The sequence below is a fragment of the Scyliorhinus torazame genome, chromosome 7 (genome assembly GCF_047496885.1).
Source record: "Scyliorhinus torazame isolate Kashiwa2021f chromosome 7, sScyTor2.1, whole genome shotgun sequence".
Classification (NCBI taxonomy): Eukaryota; Metazoa; Chordata; class Chondrichthyes; order Carcharhiniformes; family Scyliorhinidae; genus Scyliorhinus; species Scyliorhinus torazame.
In genome coordinates, this window is record NC_092713.1 from 30,256,509 (window position 1) to 30,273,624 (window position 17,116).

The window sequence follows — 17,116 nt, forward strand, 5'->3', positions numbered from 1 at the left end:
AGGTAAGAAGGTAAGTAAGTGATTTTTACACGTTTTTACTTTTATTACCTTTTCAAATTGTGTGTGTGTGTGTGTTGCGGGGGTGGGGGGGGGAACTGAAGTGACATCACAGAAAAGCTGTGACCTGAGGGGCTGGTTGGGAATCTACACTAAATTAAAAAAATTAAGCATTGGTAACTAATTAAACATAATTACTTAATTATAATTTAGAGGGGTATCTAAGCCAGAGATCGGGGAGTACTATATTTAGCTTTCACATTTATAGTAGCAATCTAGTGCTAGGAAACAGATAGTTAACAGTAACTTTAAAAAAAGATTTAAAAAAAAAACTTTTAATTTTAATTTACTAATTAATTGACACAATGTCAGTTAGAGGGGTGCAGTGCTCTGACTGTGAGATGTGGCAGGTCCGGGGGGCTTCCAGCGTCCCGGATGGCTTCATCTGCAGAAAGTGCACCCAACTGGAGCTCCTCACAGACCGCATGATTCGGTTGGAGCAGCAATTGGATGCACTTAGGAGCATGCAGGTGGCGGAAAGCGTCATAGATCGCAGTTATATAAATGTGGTCACACCCAAGGTGCAGGCAGAGAAATGGGTGCCCACCAGAAAGGGCAGGCAGTCAGTGCAGGAATCCCCTGTGGTTGTCCCCCTCTCGAGCAGGTATACCCCTTTGGATACTGTCGGGGGGGATAGCCTATCAGGGGAAAACAGCAGCAGCCGGAGCAGTGGCACCACGGCTGGCTCTGATGTTCAGAAGGGAGGGTCAAAGCGCGGAAGAGCAATAGTAATAGGGGACTCTATAGTCAGGGGCACAGATAGGCGCTTCTGTGGATGTGAAAGAGACTCCAGGATGGTATGTTGCCTCCCTGGTGCCAGGGTCCAGGATGTCTCCGAACGGGTAGAGGGCATCCTGAAGGGGGAGGGCAAACAGGCAGAGGTCGTTGTACATATTGGTACTAACGACATAGGCAGGAAGGGGCATGAGGTCCTGCAGCAGGAGTTCAGGGAGCTAGGCAGAAAGTTAAAAGACAGGACCTCTAGGGTTGTAATCTCGGGATTACTCCCTGTGCCACGTGCCAGTGAGGCTAGAAATAGGAAGATAGAGCAGCTAAACTCGTGGCTAAACAGCTGGTGTAGGAGGGAGGGTTTCCATTATCTGGACCACTGGGAGCTCTTCCGGGGCAGGTGTGACCTATATAAGAAGGACGGGTTGCATCTAAACTGGAGAGGCATAAATATCCTGGCCGCGAGGTTTGCTAGTGTCACACGGGAGGGTTTAAACTAGTATGGCAGGGGGGTGGGCAGGGGAGCAATAGGTCAGAAGGTGAGAGCATTGAGGGAGAACTAGGGAATAGGGACAGTGTGGCTCTGAGGCAGAGCAGACAGGGAGAAGTTGCTGAACACAGCGGGTCTGGTGGCCTGAAGTGCATATGTTTTAATGCAAGAAGTATTACGGGTAAGGCAGATGAACTTAGAGCTTGGATTAGTACTTGGAACTATGATGTTGTTGCCATTACAGAGACCTGGTTGAGGGAAGGGCAGGATTGGCAGCTAAACATTCCAGGATTTAGATGTTTCAGGCGGGATAGAGGGGGATGTAAAAGGGGTGGCGGAGTTGCACTACTGGTTAGGGAGACTATCACAGCTGTATTATGGGAGGACACCTCAGAGGGCAGTGAGGCTATATGGATAGAGATCAGGAATAAGAAGGGTGAAGTCACAATGTTATGTCATAGAATTTACTGTGCAGAAGGAGGCCATTCAGCCCATCGAGTCTGCACCGGCTCTTGGAAAGAGCACCCTACCCAAGGTCAACACCTCCACCCTATCCCCACAACCCAGTAACCCCACCCAACACTAAGGGCAATTTTGGACACTAAGGGCAATTTATCATGGCCAATCCACCTAACCTGCACATCTTTGGACTGTGGGAGGAAACCGGAGCACCCAGAGGAAACCCACACACACACGGGGAGGATGTGCAGACTCCGCACAGACAGTGACCCAAGCCAGAGTCGAACCTGGGACCCTGGAGCTGTGAAGCAATTGTGCTATCCACAAGGCTACCGTGCTGCCCTGGGGGTTTACTACAGGCCTCCCAACAGCCAGCGGGAGATAGAGGAGCAGATAGGTAGACAGAGTTTGGAAAAGAGTAAAAACAACAGGGTTGTGGTGATGGGAGACTTCAACTTCCCCAATATTGACTGGGACTCACTTAGTGCCAGGGGCTTAGACGGGGCAGAGTTTGTAAGGAGCATCCAGGAGGGCTTCTTAAAACAATATGTAGACAGTCCAACTAGGGAAGGGGCAGTACTGGACCTGGTATTGGGGAATGAGCCCGGCCAGGTGGTAGAAGTTTCAGTAGGGGAGGATTTCGGGAACAGTGACCACAATTCAGTAAGTTTTAAAGTGCTGGTGGACAAGGATAAGAGTGGTCCTAGGATGAATGTGCTAAATTGGGGGAAGGCTAATTATAACAATATTAGGCAGGAACTGAAGAACCTAGATTGGGGGCGGATGTTTGAGGGCAAATCAACATCTGACATGTGGGAGGCTTTCAAGTGTCAGTTGAAAGGAATTCAGGACCGGCATGTTCCTGTCAGGAAGAAGGATAAATATGGCAATTTTCGGGAACCTTGGATAACGAGAGATATTGTAGGCCTCGTCAAAAAGAAAAAGGAGGCATTTGTCAGGGCTAAAAGGCTGGGAACAGACGAAGCCTGTGTGGAATATAAGGAAAGTAGGAAGGAACTTAAGCAAGGAGTCAGGAGGGCTAGAAGGGGTCACAAAAAACCATTGGCAAATAGGGTTAAGGAAAATCCCAAGGCTTTTTACACGTACATAAAAAGCAAGAGGGTAGCCAGGGAAAGGGTTGGCCCACTGAAGGATAGGCAAGGGAATCTATGTGTGGAGCCAGAGGAAATGGGCGAGGTACTGAATGAATACTTTGCATCAGTATTCACCAAAGAGAAGGAATTGGTAGATGTTGAGTCTGGAGAAGGATGTGTAGATAGCCTGGGTCACATTGAGATCCAAAAAGACGAGGTGTTGGGCGTCTTAAAAAATATTAAGGTAGATAAGTCCCCAGGGCCAGATGGGATCTACCCCAGAATACTGAAGGAGGCTGGAGAGGAAATTGCTGAGGCCTTGACAGAAATCTTTGGATCCTCACTGTCTTCAGGCGATGTCCCGGAGGACTGGAGAATAGCCAATGTTGTTCCACTGTTTAAGAAGGGTAGCAAGGATAATCCAGGGAACTACAGGCCGGTGAGCCTTACTTCAGTGGTAGGGATATTACTGGAGAGAATTCTTCGAGACAGAATCTACTCCCATTTGGAAGCAAATGGACGTATTAGTGAGAGGCAGCATGGTTTTGTGAAGGGGAGGTCGTGTCTCACTAACTTGATAGAGTTTTTCGAGGAGGTCACAAAGATGATTGATGCAGGTCGGGCAGTGGATCTTGTCTATATGGACTTCAGTAAGGCCTTTGACAAGGTCCCTCATGGTAGACTAGTACAATAGGTGAAGTCACACGGGATCATGGGTCAGCTGGGAAGGTGGATACAGAACTGGCTAAGTCATAGAAGGCAGAGAGTAGCAATGGAAGGATGCTTTTCTAATTGGAGGGCTGTGACCAGTGGTGTTCCACAGGGATCAGTGCTGGGACCTTTGCTCTTTGTAGTATATATAAATGATTTGGAGGAAAATGTAACTGGTCTGATTAGTAAGTTTGCAGACGACACAGAGGTTGGTGGAATTGCGGATAGCGATGAGGACTGTCAGAGGATACAGCAGGATTTAGATTGTTTGGAGACTTGGGCGGAGAGATGGCAGATGGAGTTTAATCGGGACAAATGTGAGGTAAAGCATTTTGGAAGGTCTAATGCAGGTAGGGAATATACAGTGAATGGTAGAACCCTCAAGAGTATTGAAAGTCAGAGAGATCTAGGAGTACAGATCCACAGGTCACTGAAAGGGGCAACACAGTTGGAGAAGGTAGTCAAGAAGGCATACGGCATGCTTGCCTTCATTGGCCGGGGCATTGAGTATAAGAATTGGCAAGTCATGTTGCAGCTGTATAGAACCTTATTTAGGCCACACTTGGAGTATAGTGTCAATTCTGGTCGCCACACTACCAGAAGGATGTGGAGGCTTTAGAGAGGGTGCAGAAGAGATTTACCAGAATGTTGCCTGGTATGGAGAGCATTAGCTATGAGGAGCAGTTGAATAAACTCGGTTTGTTCTCACTGGAACGAAGGAGGTTGAGGGGAGACCTGATAGAGGTCTATAAAATTATGAGGGGCATAGACAGAGTGAATAGTCAGAGGCTTTTCCCCGGGGTAGAAGGGTCAATTACTAGGGGGCATAGGTTTAAGGTGAGAGCGGCAAGGTTTAGAGTAGATGTGCGAGGCAAGTCTTTTACACAGTGGGTAGTGGGTGCCTGGAACTCGCTACCGGAGGAGGTGGTGTAAGCAGGGACGATAGTGACATTTAAGGGGCATCTTGACAAATACATGAATAGGATGGGAATTGAGGGATACGGACCCAGGAAACGTAGAAGATTGTAGTTTAGTTGGGCAGCATGGTCGGCACGGGCTTGGAGGGGCGAAGGGCCTGTTCCTGTGCTGTACATTTCTTTGTTCTTTGTTCTTTGATATCTCCTGGTAACATAACTTGAATCAATGTGATGATCCTTCAATTGCAACATATTGATTCTTCCCAAGAATTTTAAGAAGTGTTTTTGTTTTCTGTACAGGGTTAATTATTTACAAAAGGAATCTTCAAGGGAACAGTAGCAAGAAAACATTTCTGTCGCGGTTTTTTGTCGTAAAATGTTAAACAGGTTCACAAAAACTTCTGCGATTTCTAGCAAAATTTCAGAAAAACTATGGAAAAACAACAGTGCAAACAGCTTTGACAGGAAAGAGTGACCAGAATTTAAATATGTGTAGAAAGTAGGGGTGTCAACTCTTCTGGAATGGCTGGGAGTCTACTGGAATCACCATCAATATCTCAGTGGCCAAAGAAAGCAATCTGGGAGATTTTAAAATGACATTTTAAGCAAATCAGTCCTTTAATTCGTCATCCACAATAAGCCAGATAGGGACGAAACTGCAGCTGTCATTATGAGGCATTTCCATGCCCTGACGTAACGTTCAGTGCAGCACCCACATTCAAATTCAAACCTTAAACCAAAACAAAAGGCAGGAGGACACTGATTGTCTGGTATTTTAGTGGGATGCAATGAGATTGGTGGATTTCATTAAGAGATCGCCGCAAGCAACGAGCATTCGTCCGAGTGTGATGCGTGCGAGTTGGTATTTGGATTTCTTCAGTTCATTAAAAATAGAGATGGGGAAAAATGTAAGGAAATTTTTACAATTTTCGCAACTTTTAATATCCCTGTTCAAAATCATGTCGTCGGATCTTGGGATTGAGCCCTTTAAGAGTGAGCAAAGCCATTTTTTTCCTGTCAACTTTAATCATTATTTGCCCTCGCTGCAAATTCATCCTGTCTGCCTAATTAAAGTTTGTTTATTTTCCTCTCTCGTGCTCTCAGAACCTGCCAGTTTTCCATGACGTCACGTCCGCTGACGTATCCTGGAATATGTCCAGCCAGGGTTGGCAACCCCAGTAGTGAATATGTCCAGCCAGTGTTGGCAACCCCAGTAGTGAATATGTCCAGCCAGTGTTGGCAACCCCAGTAGTAAGTTTTGTGCAGCACACTGAAGATTTTTAAATAACTTATTGATTCTAAAGAGGGTCATCCTGAAAATGGTCATGTAATCAAATGTCCCATCGTCATCTAGGTCACAGAAGCAAACCTCCAGGAATACATCCAACAAAATTTGGAAACCTTCAGGAATCCTCTTGTGAACTATCCCAGAAAGCATGACTGGGTCAAAACAGTGGGTAGAGGAAATCTACTGTTGTGAGATCAGAACAAAATCCAGGCCATACAGTATACAGCATGCATATGTATAAAAATATGAGAATGTTCTAACTTCCTGAATATTTCTGTAATTTCTTTCAGTTCGACACAACAGCTACAGTAGTTATCATGACAAGAACCCAAACAAAGGACAAGTACACACAGATGTTAGATGGAACACATACCATTGAAAGCAGGTATTCTTGGTACATATGATTGGTTTAAACCACAGACACAAAAAGCATGCAGAAAATTCTTTGCACATAGAAGTAGGTTTAAATAAAATTCAACTCCAGGTTACTATACCATCACCTTTTGTACACACTTTGCTGTCATTCATGGCTCTAGGCAGATGAATAATCAAAGTTTTTATCTGCTGTTTGTTAAAAAAAAAGTTTTTATCTGTAGATTTTGTGTGGTTCAGTTTTTTGGGGGCCAACCTTGCTAGGAGTTTGGACAAGAAATATATTAAGGATAATAGGGAATGAAAAGCTGAAAAATTCCTTTGTTGATTTAGAGTCTTTGAGTGCTGTCAGATTGTCAGATGTAAGTACATTTTGGACAAGGTTTCAGTTGGTGGTAATTGTGGTCACTGAACTCTCATGATTTTTTTTCAGCTCTACTGAGTTTTAACTTAGCGTCAACATTAAATTAAGCAAGCCAACCATCAGAAACAAGTAATAATCAGGTTTAAGCATCTATGCAACATAACTAACTTTAGCTATATGGTCTGCCATTGACAGAGCTGATAGGAAAACCATTCATTACATCAAAATAAATAAGGAATCCTAGATTAACTGATTAGATAGTAGTCACGGTGGTAGAATAGACATGGCCTAGAATGCCTCCATTTTTGGCTTCTAACTCATGCATAAAAGATTGTTTTATGGTTGTATATACTCTCCTGAAATAAACAACCTTATTTAATATTATATAAAATATGAAACTGTGTCACTGAAGTCATGGGGAGCACAAAGATTGTATGCAACCAGCATTCAAAAAGAGCCAGCATTAGAAGGTGAATCAGAGTTAAAAATGACAAAGCTATTACCTTTAAATAGATGTTGCAGATTCTGAGCCATAAACATCCTTCAGGCATGCTACCAAAGTATAATCTGACTCAATCGTCCAATATTTACGCATTCCTGTTTTGAAATTTTAACTGCCCTTACATTTGATGCTCTCCCGCCATCTTGGTTGGGGTGATAATAGCAAGCCCAATTCAATATGGGTGGAATTCTCCCAGAATTTGACAGTGTCAGGACCTGACTGAAAGCCGGTGTGTATCTCTCCAGACGCACAACGAAGTTTTTAGAACAGATCTTCAGCCACTCTGATGGAAAGAAAAATCTGGGGGCATGATTTACGGTGTCAGTCTCGCGGGCGAGACCTGATAGTGCTGGCAAGACCAGCTCCACAGAAATCGGGGAGGAATCTGTAAAGTGCATCCCAATCAGCACTGAAGTATAACTCTCTTGCCCCCCCCCCCCACCCACAGGCACAGAGGAGCAACCCCAACCACACAAGGTATGGGGTTCTCTCCAACCCCCCAACACAGTAGTATCGGCCCTCTTTCCCAACCCCCCCTCCCCCACCGAGGATCCCCAGAGGGCCCTCCCGGCAAAGGTTTTCAGTTTTAAAAATTCAATGTTACATCCCGTCGCCTGCTAGGTCAGCATTTATTGCCCATCCCTAATTGCCCTTCAGAAGGTGGTGGTTGTCATGATATTCAAACGCACATCACAACACACACATCATGATAGACAGACCAACAGACCAATCAGCACACATAACACGACAGCCAATCACAGACAAGAGCAGACACAGTATAAGACAAGAAACACAACACCTGCTGGGCAGTCCATCTGGAGACAGGACCAGGCCAGGACCTCATTAACAAGACTCTCACACAGTCACCACGTGCTGAGTACGAAGTCAGATGTGTAAATAACTAGTTGGAATAAAACTGCGTTGTACCAATCGCAACCGTGTTGGTTCGTCTGTACCTCAGAGCACCCAACACCACATGGTACCAGTGAGTGAATCGATACTTACCGGCAAATCTGCTATCCTGAGCCATGGACACCCACAACAAACCGCAGCCGTTGCAAGTCGCTGGGAACCTGGGCACCAATTGGAAGCTCTTCAAGCAGCGATTCGAACTGTTCATGCGAGCCAACGAAAAACAGGGCGCCTTAGACGAAACAAAGATTGCCATGCTCCTCACTACCGCAGGTCAGCACGCCATCGATGTATACAACTCCTTGGTGTTCGTGGAAGGCGAGAACAAATCTAAATATGACACGGTCCTCCTCAAGCTCGACCAGCACTTCAACGTTGAGGTCAATGAAAGCTTTGAGAGGTATATCTTTCAGCAGCGCCTACAAGGTAAGGATGAGCTCTTTCAGCCCTTCCTGACGCACCTCCGCATACTCGCGCAGTCCTGCGGTTACGGTACCACCTCAGAGTCCATGATCCGGGACCAGATCCTTTTTGGCGTTGCCTCCAGTGGCCTACGCCAGAAGCTTCTAAAAATTAAAGGCCTGACCTTAGCATCGGCAGTTGAAGTCTGTGTCCTGCATGAAAATGCGACCAGCCGCTATGCCCAATTTCAGGCGACCGAATCGGCACGGAGGGGGTCCCAAGCGATTGGATCGGCAAGCTAGGCCGCCCACGAGGCCGAACGCATCCAGGCAATCGAGTTTCTCCCGGCCCGCGGCCCGGACGAGGGCGGCCGTTTCGCGCGCTTTTTGAGGCCTCCCGCGTTTGTGCGCGCCAAAACCTACGGCAACACTGAGGGACGTGCTGCGCAGGCGCGCCCAACGCAAGACCAAACTGCGCATGCGTAGTGGCGTAACGAACGCCATGACGCATGACGTGCGGCAACTGTGGAGCTGCACATTTAAAAGGGCAATGTCCTGCAAAAACCCGACAATGCCTACGCTGTGGCAAGATGGGCCACTACGCTGCCTACTGTCGAGCGGCTCAACCTGTGGATCTTCCACATCTCCGACAACCTCGCAGACACGTGCGGACCATCCAGCCTCCACACCACGACATCCAAACCGACGACACAGATGACCAAGACGCCTTCCGGGTTGCGGTCATTGATGTGAACCGGGTCAACACCATCAATCCGGCCGATGAATGGAGTGCCACCCTGACGGTCAACCGATCGCCGATCGCTTTCCGCCTGGACACTGGCGCCTCCGCCAACCTCATAGCATGGTCAGCATTCTATGCCATGAAGGTCAGACCACCAATTCAGCCATCCCAGTGCAAGATGGTCGACTACAACGGGAACGTTATCCCGGCCATGGGATCCTGCCAGCTCCAGGTGACACACAAAACACACACGGCCACACTCTCGTTCGAGATAGTTGGCTCGTCGAAGGACTCCCTTCTGGGCGCACAGGCATGTAAGGCTCTCCACCTTGTGCAACAAATTCTCTCTCTCTCTCCAGACGGCACGTCTGACTTCCCGGATGCCGAGTTCAACGCACAGCTCCAATCGCTCCTCGCCCACAACCAGGAGGCATTCGAAGGCATGGGAACACTGCCATACACCTACCGAATTCGCCTCAAACCGGACGCCATCCCGGTCGTTCACGCACCTCGCAGGGTTCCTGCGCCACTTAAAGACCGCCTCAAGCTGCAGCTGCAGGATCTCCAGGACCAAGGGATCCTATCCAGGGTCACGGAGCCCCGCCATGGGTCAGCTCCATGGTGTGTGTCAAGAAGCCCTCTGGCGAGCTCCGCATCTGTATAGACCCCAAAGACCTCAATAATAACATTATGCGGGAACATTATCCCATACCCAAACGGGAGGAGATCACCAGTGAAATGGCCCAAGCGAAGATATTCACGAAACTGGATGCTTCTAAAGGATTTTGGCAGATCCAACTGGACCCGTCCAGCCGAAAGCTATGTACCTTCAACACCCCTTTCGGCAGATTCTGCTACAACCGGATGCCATTTGGCATCATCTCGGCATCCGAGGTCTTCCACAGAATCATGGAGCAGATGATGGAAGGCATCGAAGGGGCGCGCGTATATGTGGACGATGTCATCATCTGGTCCACCACACCGCAGGAGCACATACATCGTCTCCAACGCGTTTTTGCCCGCATACGGGAAAACGGCCTGCGCCTCAACCGAGCCAAGTGCGCCTTTGGCCAGACCGAATTGAAGTTCCTGGGGGACCACATCTCCCGGTCAGGGGTCTGTCCGGATGCAGACAAGGTGAGCGCCATCACAGCCATGCCGCAGCCGGCCGACAAGAAGGCTGTCCTACGCTTCCTTGGCATGGTCAACTTCCTAGGGAAATTCATTCCCAACCTTGCCTCCCACACAACGACTCTGCGCCACCTCGTCAAAAAATCTACAGAGTTCCAGTGGCAACACACACACCAGCTGGAATGGGAGGAGCTCAAACGCAAACTCACCACGGCACCAGTGTTGGCGTTCTTCGACACGTCTCGTCCCACCAAAATCTCAACTGATGCCAGCCAATCCGGCATTGGAGCAGTGCTCCTGCAGAGGGATGACACGTCGTCGTGGGCCCCGGTTGCCTATGCGTCGCGGGCCATGACCCCCACAGAGCAGCGCTACGCGCAAATCGAAAAAGAATGCCTGGGCTTGCTAACCGGTTTAGACAAGTTCCACGATTACGTCTATGGTCTTCCACGGTTCACGGTCGAAACTGACCACCGCCCCCTGGTCAGCATAATAAACAAGGACCTGAACGAGATGACCCCTCGTTTCCAGCGCATCCTACTTAAACTCAGGAGGTACGACTTCCAACTGGACTTCCAACCCTCCAGGGAAGGACCTCATCGTGGCGGATGCCCTATCCAGAGCAGTGAGCACGCCGCCAGATGCGGAGGGGTTCGTATGTCAGGTCGAGGCACAGGTGACCTTGACAGCGGCAAATCTGCCGGCTGATGACTCCAGTCTGGCCCGCATCCGCCGAGAGACAGCGGCCGACCCCCTTTTACAGCGAGTGATGCGCCACATGATGGGTGGATGGCTCAAAGGGCAGTGCCCGCAGTTCTATAATGTACGAGACGGCCTAGCCGTCATTGATGGGATCCTTCTGAAGCTGGACCGGATTGTGATTCCGCACAGTATGCGCCAGCTGGTTCTCGATCAAATACACAAAGGCCACTTGCGGGTCGAGAAGTGCAGACGGAGGGCCCGAGAGGCGGTATACTGGCCGGGCATCAGTGACGATATTGCCAACATGGTGATCAACTGTACAACCTGCCAAAGGTTTCAGCCGGCGCAACTTCCTGAGACGCTTCTGCCCCATGAGCTGGTGACGTCCCCCTGGGCGAAGGTGGGTGTCGACCTATTTCACGCTCTTGGCATGGACTATGTTATCATAGTGGACTACTTCTCCAATTACCCAGAAGTCATACGCCTGCACGATCTCACGTCGTCTGCTGTCATCAGGGCCTGCAAAGACACCTTTGCTCGCCACGGCATTCCGATGACTGTCATGTCGGACAATGGGCCCTGTTTTGCCAGCCATGAATGGTCGTCCTTTGCGGCCTCGTATGGCTTCACACACGTGACGTCCAGCCCTCTGCATCCCCAGTCCAATGGAAAGGCGGAGAAGGGCGTTCACATTGCCAAGCAGCTCCTCTGCAAGGCTGCTGCTGCCGGATCGGACTTCTACCTCGCCCTGCTGGCCTATCTCTCGGCCCCACTAGCCACGGGTCTCTCGCTAGCACAGCTGCTGATGAGTCGCGCCCTCAGAACCACTGTGCCTTCCATCCTGGCACCAACAATAGACCATGTTCCGGTACTGCATAGGATGCAACTGCAGCGCGATCGCCAGAAGAGATCGTACGACACAAGGGCAACTGATCTTCCCTCCCTGGCCCCAGGAGACAACGTCCGCATCCACCTACCAGACGGTGGCTGGTCAGCACCTGCCGAAGTTCTCCGACGCGTGGCTCCCCGCTCGTTCCTGGTACGCATGCCGGATGAATCCGTGCGTAGGCGCAATCGCCGAGCCCTTCGCCTACTTCCACGCTCGCAACGGAACCATACACAGACGCCGTGTCCTCCACTGGTTCCTGATAGCGACTTCGTGGAGCTGCCATATACCATGCCCCTTCTATCGCCGTCCGTGGCCAGGCTCGCACCTCAGCCGGTGGTTCTCGACCCACCCTTGAGGCGGTCAACCCGAATTCGTCGCCCACCTACTAGACTGGACTTATGAGACTGTTCACACGTCACATTTTAGCAACTACTGTATTGTAACATGTCACTGTTTCGTCGTTCCAGGCCTCGTTTGATCGGTCCAAATTTCAATGTTCTTCTTCTTTTGTTATGGTACAACCTCGTTAGCATGTCACACCTGACATCGCCCCTTGTATATAGTTACGCCACATGTACATGCTGTAAATATCACGCACACACACCTTTAGCTGCACTCAGGACACATTTATATTTATAACCACGTAGGCACATAATCTTGTAAAAAAAGGGGGGATGTCATGAGATTCAAACACACATCACAACACACACATCATGATAGACAGACCAACAGACCAATCAGCACACATAACACGACAGCCAATCACAGACAAGAGCAGACACAGTATAAGACAAGAAACACGACACCTGCTGGGCAGTCCAACTGGAGACAGGACAAGGCCAGGACCTCATTAACAAGACACTCACACAGTCACCACGTGCTGAGTACGAAGTCAGATGTGTAAATAACTAGTTGGAATAAAACTGCGTTGTACCAATCGCAACCGTGTTGGTTCGTCTGTACCTCAGAGCATCCAACACCACAGTGGTGAGCTGCCTTCTTGAACCACTGCAGTTCCCGAGGTGTAGGTGCACCCACAGTACTGTTTTCGACCCAGCGACAGTGAAGAACCGGTGATATATTTCCAAGTCGATGTGGTGAGTGACTTGGAGGGGAACCTCAAGGAGGTGGAGTACCCAGGTATCTACTGCTCTTGTCCTTCTAGGTGGTAGTGGTGATGAGTTTGGAAGGTGTTGCCTCGGGAACCTTGGCAAGTTACTGCAGTGCATCTTGTAGATGGTATACATGGCTGCTACTGTTTGTCGGTGGATGGATTGAATGTTTGTTGAAGCGGTAGCAATCAAGCGGGCTGCTTTGTCCTGGATGGTATTGAGCTTTTTTTTTTGTTAATAATAAACATTTTATTGAGGTATTTCTTTGGCATTGTAACAGCAACAAAATCAACAATGTACATAACAAGGAAAATATTAACATAGTGCAAATACCGCCTCCCTCTCCCACAGGCCCCACCATTACTTACCCCCCAGATCTAAGCTAGCCTAACCCCCCTGTGCCTTATGCTGACGATTAATTCTCTGCGAAGTAGTCGATGAATGGTTGCCATCTCCGGACGAACCCTAACAGAGACCCTCTCATGGCGAACTTAATTTTCCCCAGGCAGAAGCCAACCATGTCCGATAACCAGGTCTCCGATTTCGGGGGCTTCGAGTCCCTCCATGCTCGTAATATCCGCCCCCGGGCTACCAGGGAAGCAAAGGCCAGAACATCTGCCTCTTTCTCCTCCTGGATTCCCGGGTCCTGCGACACCCCGAAAATCGACACCTCTGGACTCATTGTCACCCTCGTATTTAATACCTTGGACATGGCATCGGCAAACCCCTGCCAAAATCCCCATAGTTTTTGGCATGCCCAGAACATGTGGACATGGTTCGCTCGCCCCCACGCACACTTTGCACACCTGTCCTCCACCCCAAAGAACCTGCTCATCCGGGCCACTGTCATGTGAGCCCGGTGAACGACCTTAAATTGGATCAGGCTGAGCATGGCGCATGTTGCGGTCGCATTGACCCTACCCAACGCGTCTGCCAGAGGCCCTCCTCTATCTCTCCCCCCAGCTCCTCCTCCCACTTTTTCTTCGGCTCCTCGGTTTGCGTCTCCTCTGAACCCATGAGCTCTTTATATATGTCCGAGATGCTCCCCTCTCCTATCCATCCTCTAGAAACCACCCTCTCCTGGATCCCCCTAAGCGGCAGGAGTGGGAAGGTTGCTACCTGCCTCCGCAGAAAGTCCCGCACCTGTAGATATCAAAATTCATTTCCCCCCGCCAATGCAAACTTCTCCTCCAGTGCCCTTATACTCGGGAAGCTTCCTTCTATAAACAAGTCCCCCATCCTCTCAATCCCCGCTCTCCGCCAAATTCGGAACACCCCGTCCATCCTCCCCGAGGCAAACCGGTGATTATCGCAGATTGGGGACATACCGATGCCCCCTCTGCTCCCACATGTCTCCTCCACTGCCCCCAGACTGTCAGGGCCGCCACCACTACTGGGCTGGTGGAGTATCGCGCCGGCAGGAACGGCAGAGGCGCTGTTACCAGCGCCCCCAGACTTGTGCCCTTACAAGAAGCCGCCTCCATGTGCACCCCGGCTCCCCCCCCTCACAAGCCACCTCCTCACCATGGCTACATTAGCCGCCCAGTAATAATTGCTGAAATTCGGCAAAATTCGGCAAATTCACCATCCCCCCGACTCCGCTCGAGTATTGCCTTCTTCACTCGCGGGGACTTTCCCCCCCACACCCCCCACACAAAGCCCACAATAATTTTATTGATCCACTTAAAAAAGGACCGCGGGATGAAGATGGGGAGGCATTGGAAAACAAATAGGAACCTCGGGAGGACCGTCCTTTTTACCGATTGAACTCTGCCTGCCAGAGACAACGGGAGCGCGTCCATCTCTGGAAATCCTCCTTCATCTGCTCCACCAGCCGGGCCAAATTCAATTTATGTAAACTGTCCCAATCCCTCGCCACTTGGATACCCAGGTACCTGAAACTGTCCCCTACCATAAGACCATAAGACATAGGAGCGGAAGTAAGGCCATTCGGCCCATCGAGTCCACTCCACCATTCAATCATGGCTGATTTCAACTCCATTTACCCGCTCTCTCTCCATAGCCCTTAATTCCTCGAGAAATCAAGAATTTATCAACTTCTGTCTCAAAGACACTCAACGTCCTGGCCTCCACCGCCCTCCGTGGCAATGAATTCCACAGACCCACCACTCTCTGGCTGAAGAAATTTCTCCTCATCTCTGTTCTAAAGTGACTCCCTTTTATTCTAAGGCTGTGCCCCCGGGTCCTAGTCTCCCCTGCTAATGGAAACAACTTCCCTACATCCACCCCATCTCAGCCATTCATTATCTTGTAAGTTTCTATTAGACCTCCCCTCAACCTCCTAAACTCCAATGAATATAATCCCAGGATCCTCAGACGTTCATCGTATGTTAGGCCTACCATTCCTGGGATCATCCGTGTGAATCTCCGCTGGACCCGCTCCAGTGCCAGTATGTCCTTCCTGAGGTGTGGGGCCCAAAATTGCTCACAGTATTCTAAATGGGGCCTAACTAATGCTTTATAAAGCTTCAGAAGTACATCCCTGCTTTTATATTCCAAGCCTCTTGAGATAAATGACAACATTGCATTTGCTTTCTTAATTACGGACTCAACCTGCAAGTTTACCTTTAGAGAATCCTGGACTAGGACTCCCAAGTCCCTTTGCACTTCAGCATTATGAATTTTGTCACCGTTTAGAAAATAGTCCATGCCTCTATTCTTTTTTCCAAAGTGCAAGACCTCGCACTTGCCCACGTTGAATTTCATCAGCCATTTCTTGGACCACTCTCCTAAACTGTCTAAATCTTTCTGCAGCCTCCCCACCTCCTCCATACTACTTGCCCCTCCACCTATCTTTGTATCATCGGCAAACTTAGCCAGAATGCCCCCAGTCCCGTCATCTAGATCGTTAATAGATAAAGAGAACAGCTGTGGCCCCAACACTGAACCCTGCGGGACACCACTCGTCACCGGTTGCCATTCCGAAAAAGAACCTTTTATCTCAACTCTCTGCCTTCTGCCTGACAGCCAATCGTCAATCCATGTTAGTACCTTGCCTCGAATAGCCTCGGGCAGCACGGTAGCATTGTGGATAGCACAATTGCTTCACAGCTCCAGGGTCCCAGGTTCGATTCCAGCTTGGGTCACTGTCTGCGCGGAGTCTGCACATCCTCCCCGTGTGTGCGTGGGTTTCCTCCGGGTGCTCCGGTTTCCTCCCACAGTCCAAAGATGTGCAGGTTAGGTGGATTGGCCATGATAAATTGCCCTTAGTGTCCAAAATTGCCCTTAGTGTTGGGTGGGGTTACTGGGTTATGGGGATAGGGTGGAGGTGTTGACCTTGGGTAGGGTGCTCTTTTCAAGAGCCGGTGCAGACTCGATGGGCCGAATGGCCTCCTTCTGCACTGTAAATTCTATGATAATCTATGATAATACCATGGGCCCTTATTTTACTCAGCAGTCTCCCGTGAGGCACCTTATCAAAGGCCTTTTGGAAGTCAAGATAGATAACATCCATTGGCTCTCCTTGGTCTAACCTATTTGTTATCTCTTCAAAGAACTCTAACAGGTTTGTCAGGCACGACCTCCCCTTACTAAATCCATGCTGAATTGTCCTAATCCCACCCTGCACTTCCAAGAATTTAGAAATCTCATCCTTAACAATGGATTCAGAATCTTGCCAAGAACCGAGGTTAGGCAAATTGGCCTATAATTTTCCATCTTTTTCCTTGTTCCCTTCTTGAACAGGGGGGTTACAACAGCGATTTTCCAATCCTCTGGGACTTTCCCTGACTCCAGTGACTTTTGAAAGATCATAACTAACGCCTCCACTATTTCTTCAGCTATCTCCTTTAGAACTTTGAATACAGGAGTTGGGACGTCTTGTTGAAGTTGTACAAGACATTGGTACGGCCACACTTGGAATACTGTGTGCAGTTCTGGTCACCCTATTATAGAAAGGATATTATTAAACTAGAAAGAGTGCAGAAAAGATTTACTAGGATGTTGCCGGGACTTGATGGTTTGAGTTATAAGGAGAGGCTGGATAGACTGGGACTTTTTTCCCTGGAGCGTAGGAGGCTTAGGGGTGATCTTATAGAGGTCTATAAAATAATGAGGGGCATAGATAAGGTAGATAGTCAACATCTTTTCCCAAAGGTAGGGGAGTCTAAAACTAGAGGGCATAGGTTTAAGGTGAGAGGGGAGAGATTCAGAAGGGCCCAGAGGGGCAATTTCTTCACTCAGAGGGTAGTGAGTGTCTGGAATGGGCTGCCAGAGGTAGTAGT

General features: G+C 49.1%; 1 protein-coding gene across 1 annotated transcript in view; it reads left to right on the forward strand.

Moving 5' to 3' along the window:
• Positions 1-17,116, forward strand: part of hfm1 (helicase for meiosis 1) — a 367,785-nt gene that overhangs the window by 191,185 nt on the left and 159,484 nt on the right. Inside the window, exon 18 of the mRNA XM_072512843.1 lies at positions 6,036-6,130. Coding sequence (XP_072368944.1) covers positions 6,036-6,130 — 95 coding nt within the window. The remainder of the gene's footprint in view (positions 1-6,035; positions 6,131-17,116) is intronic.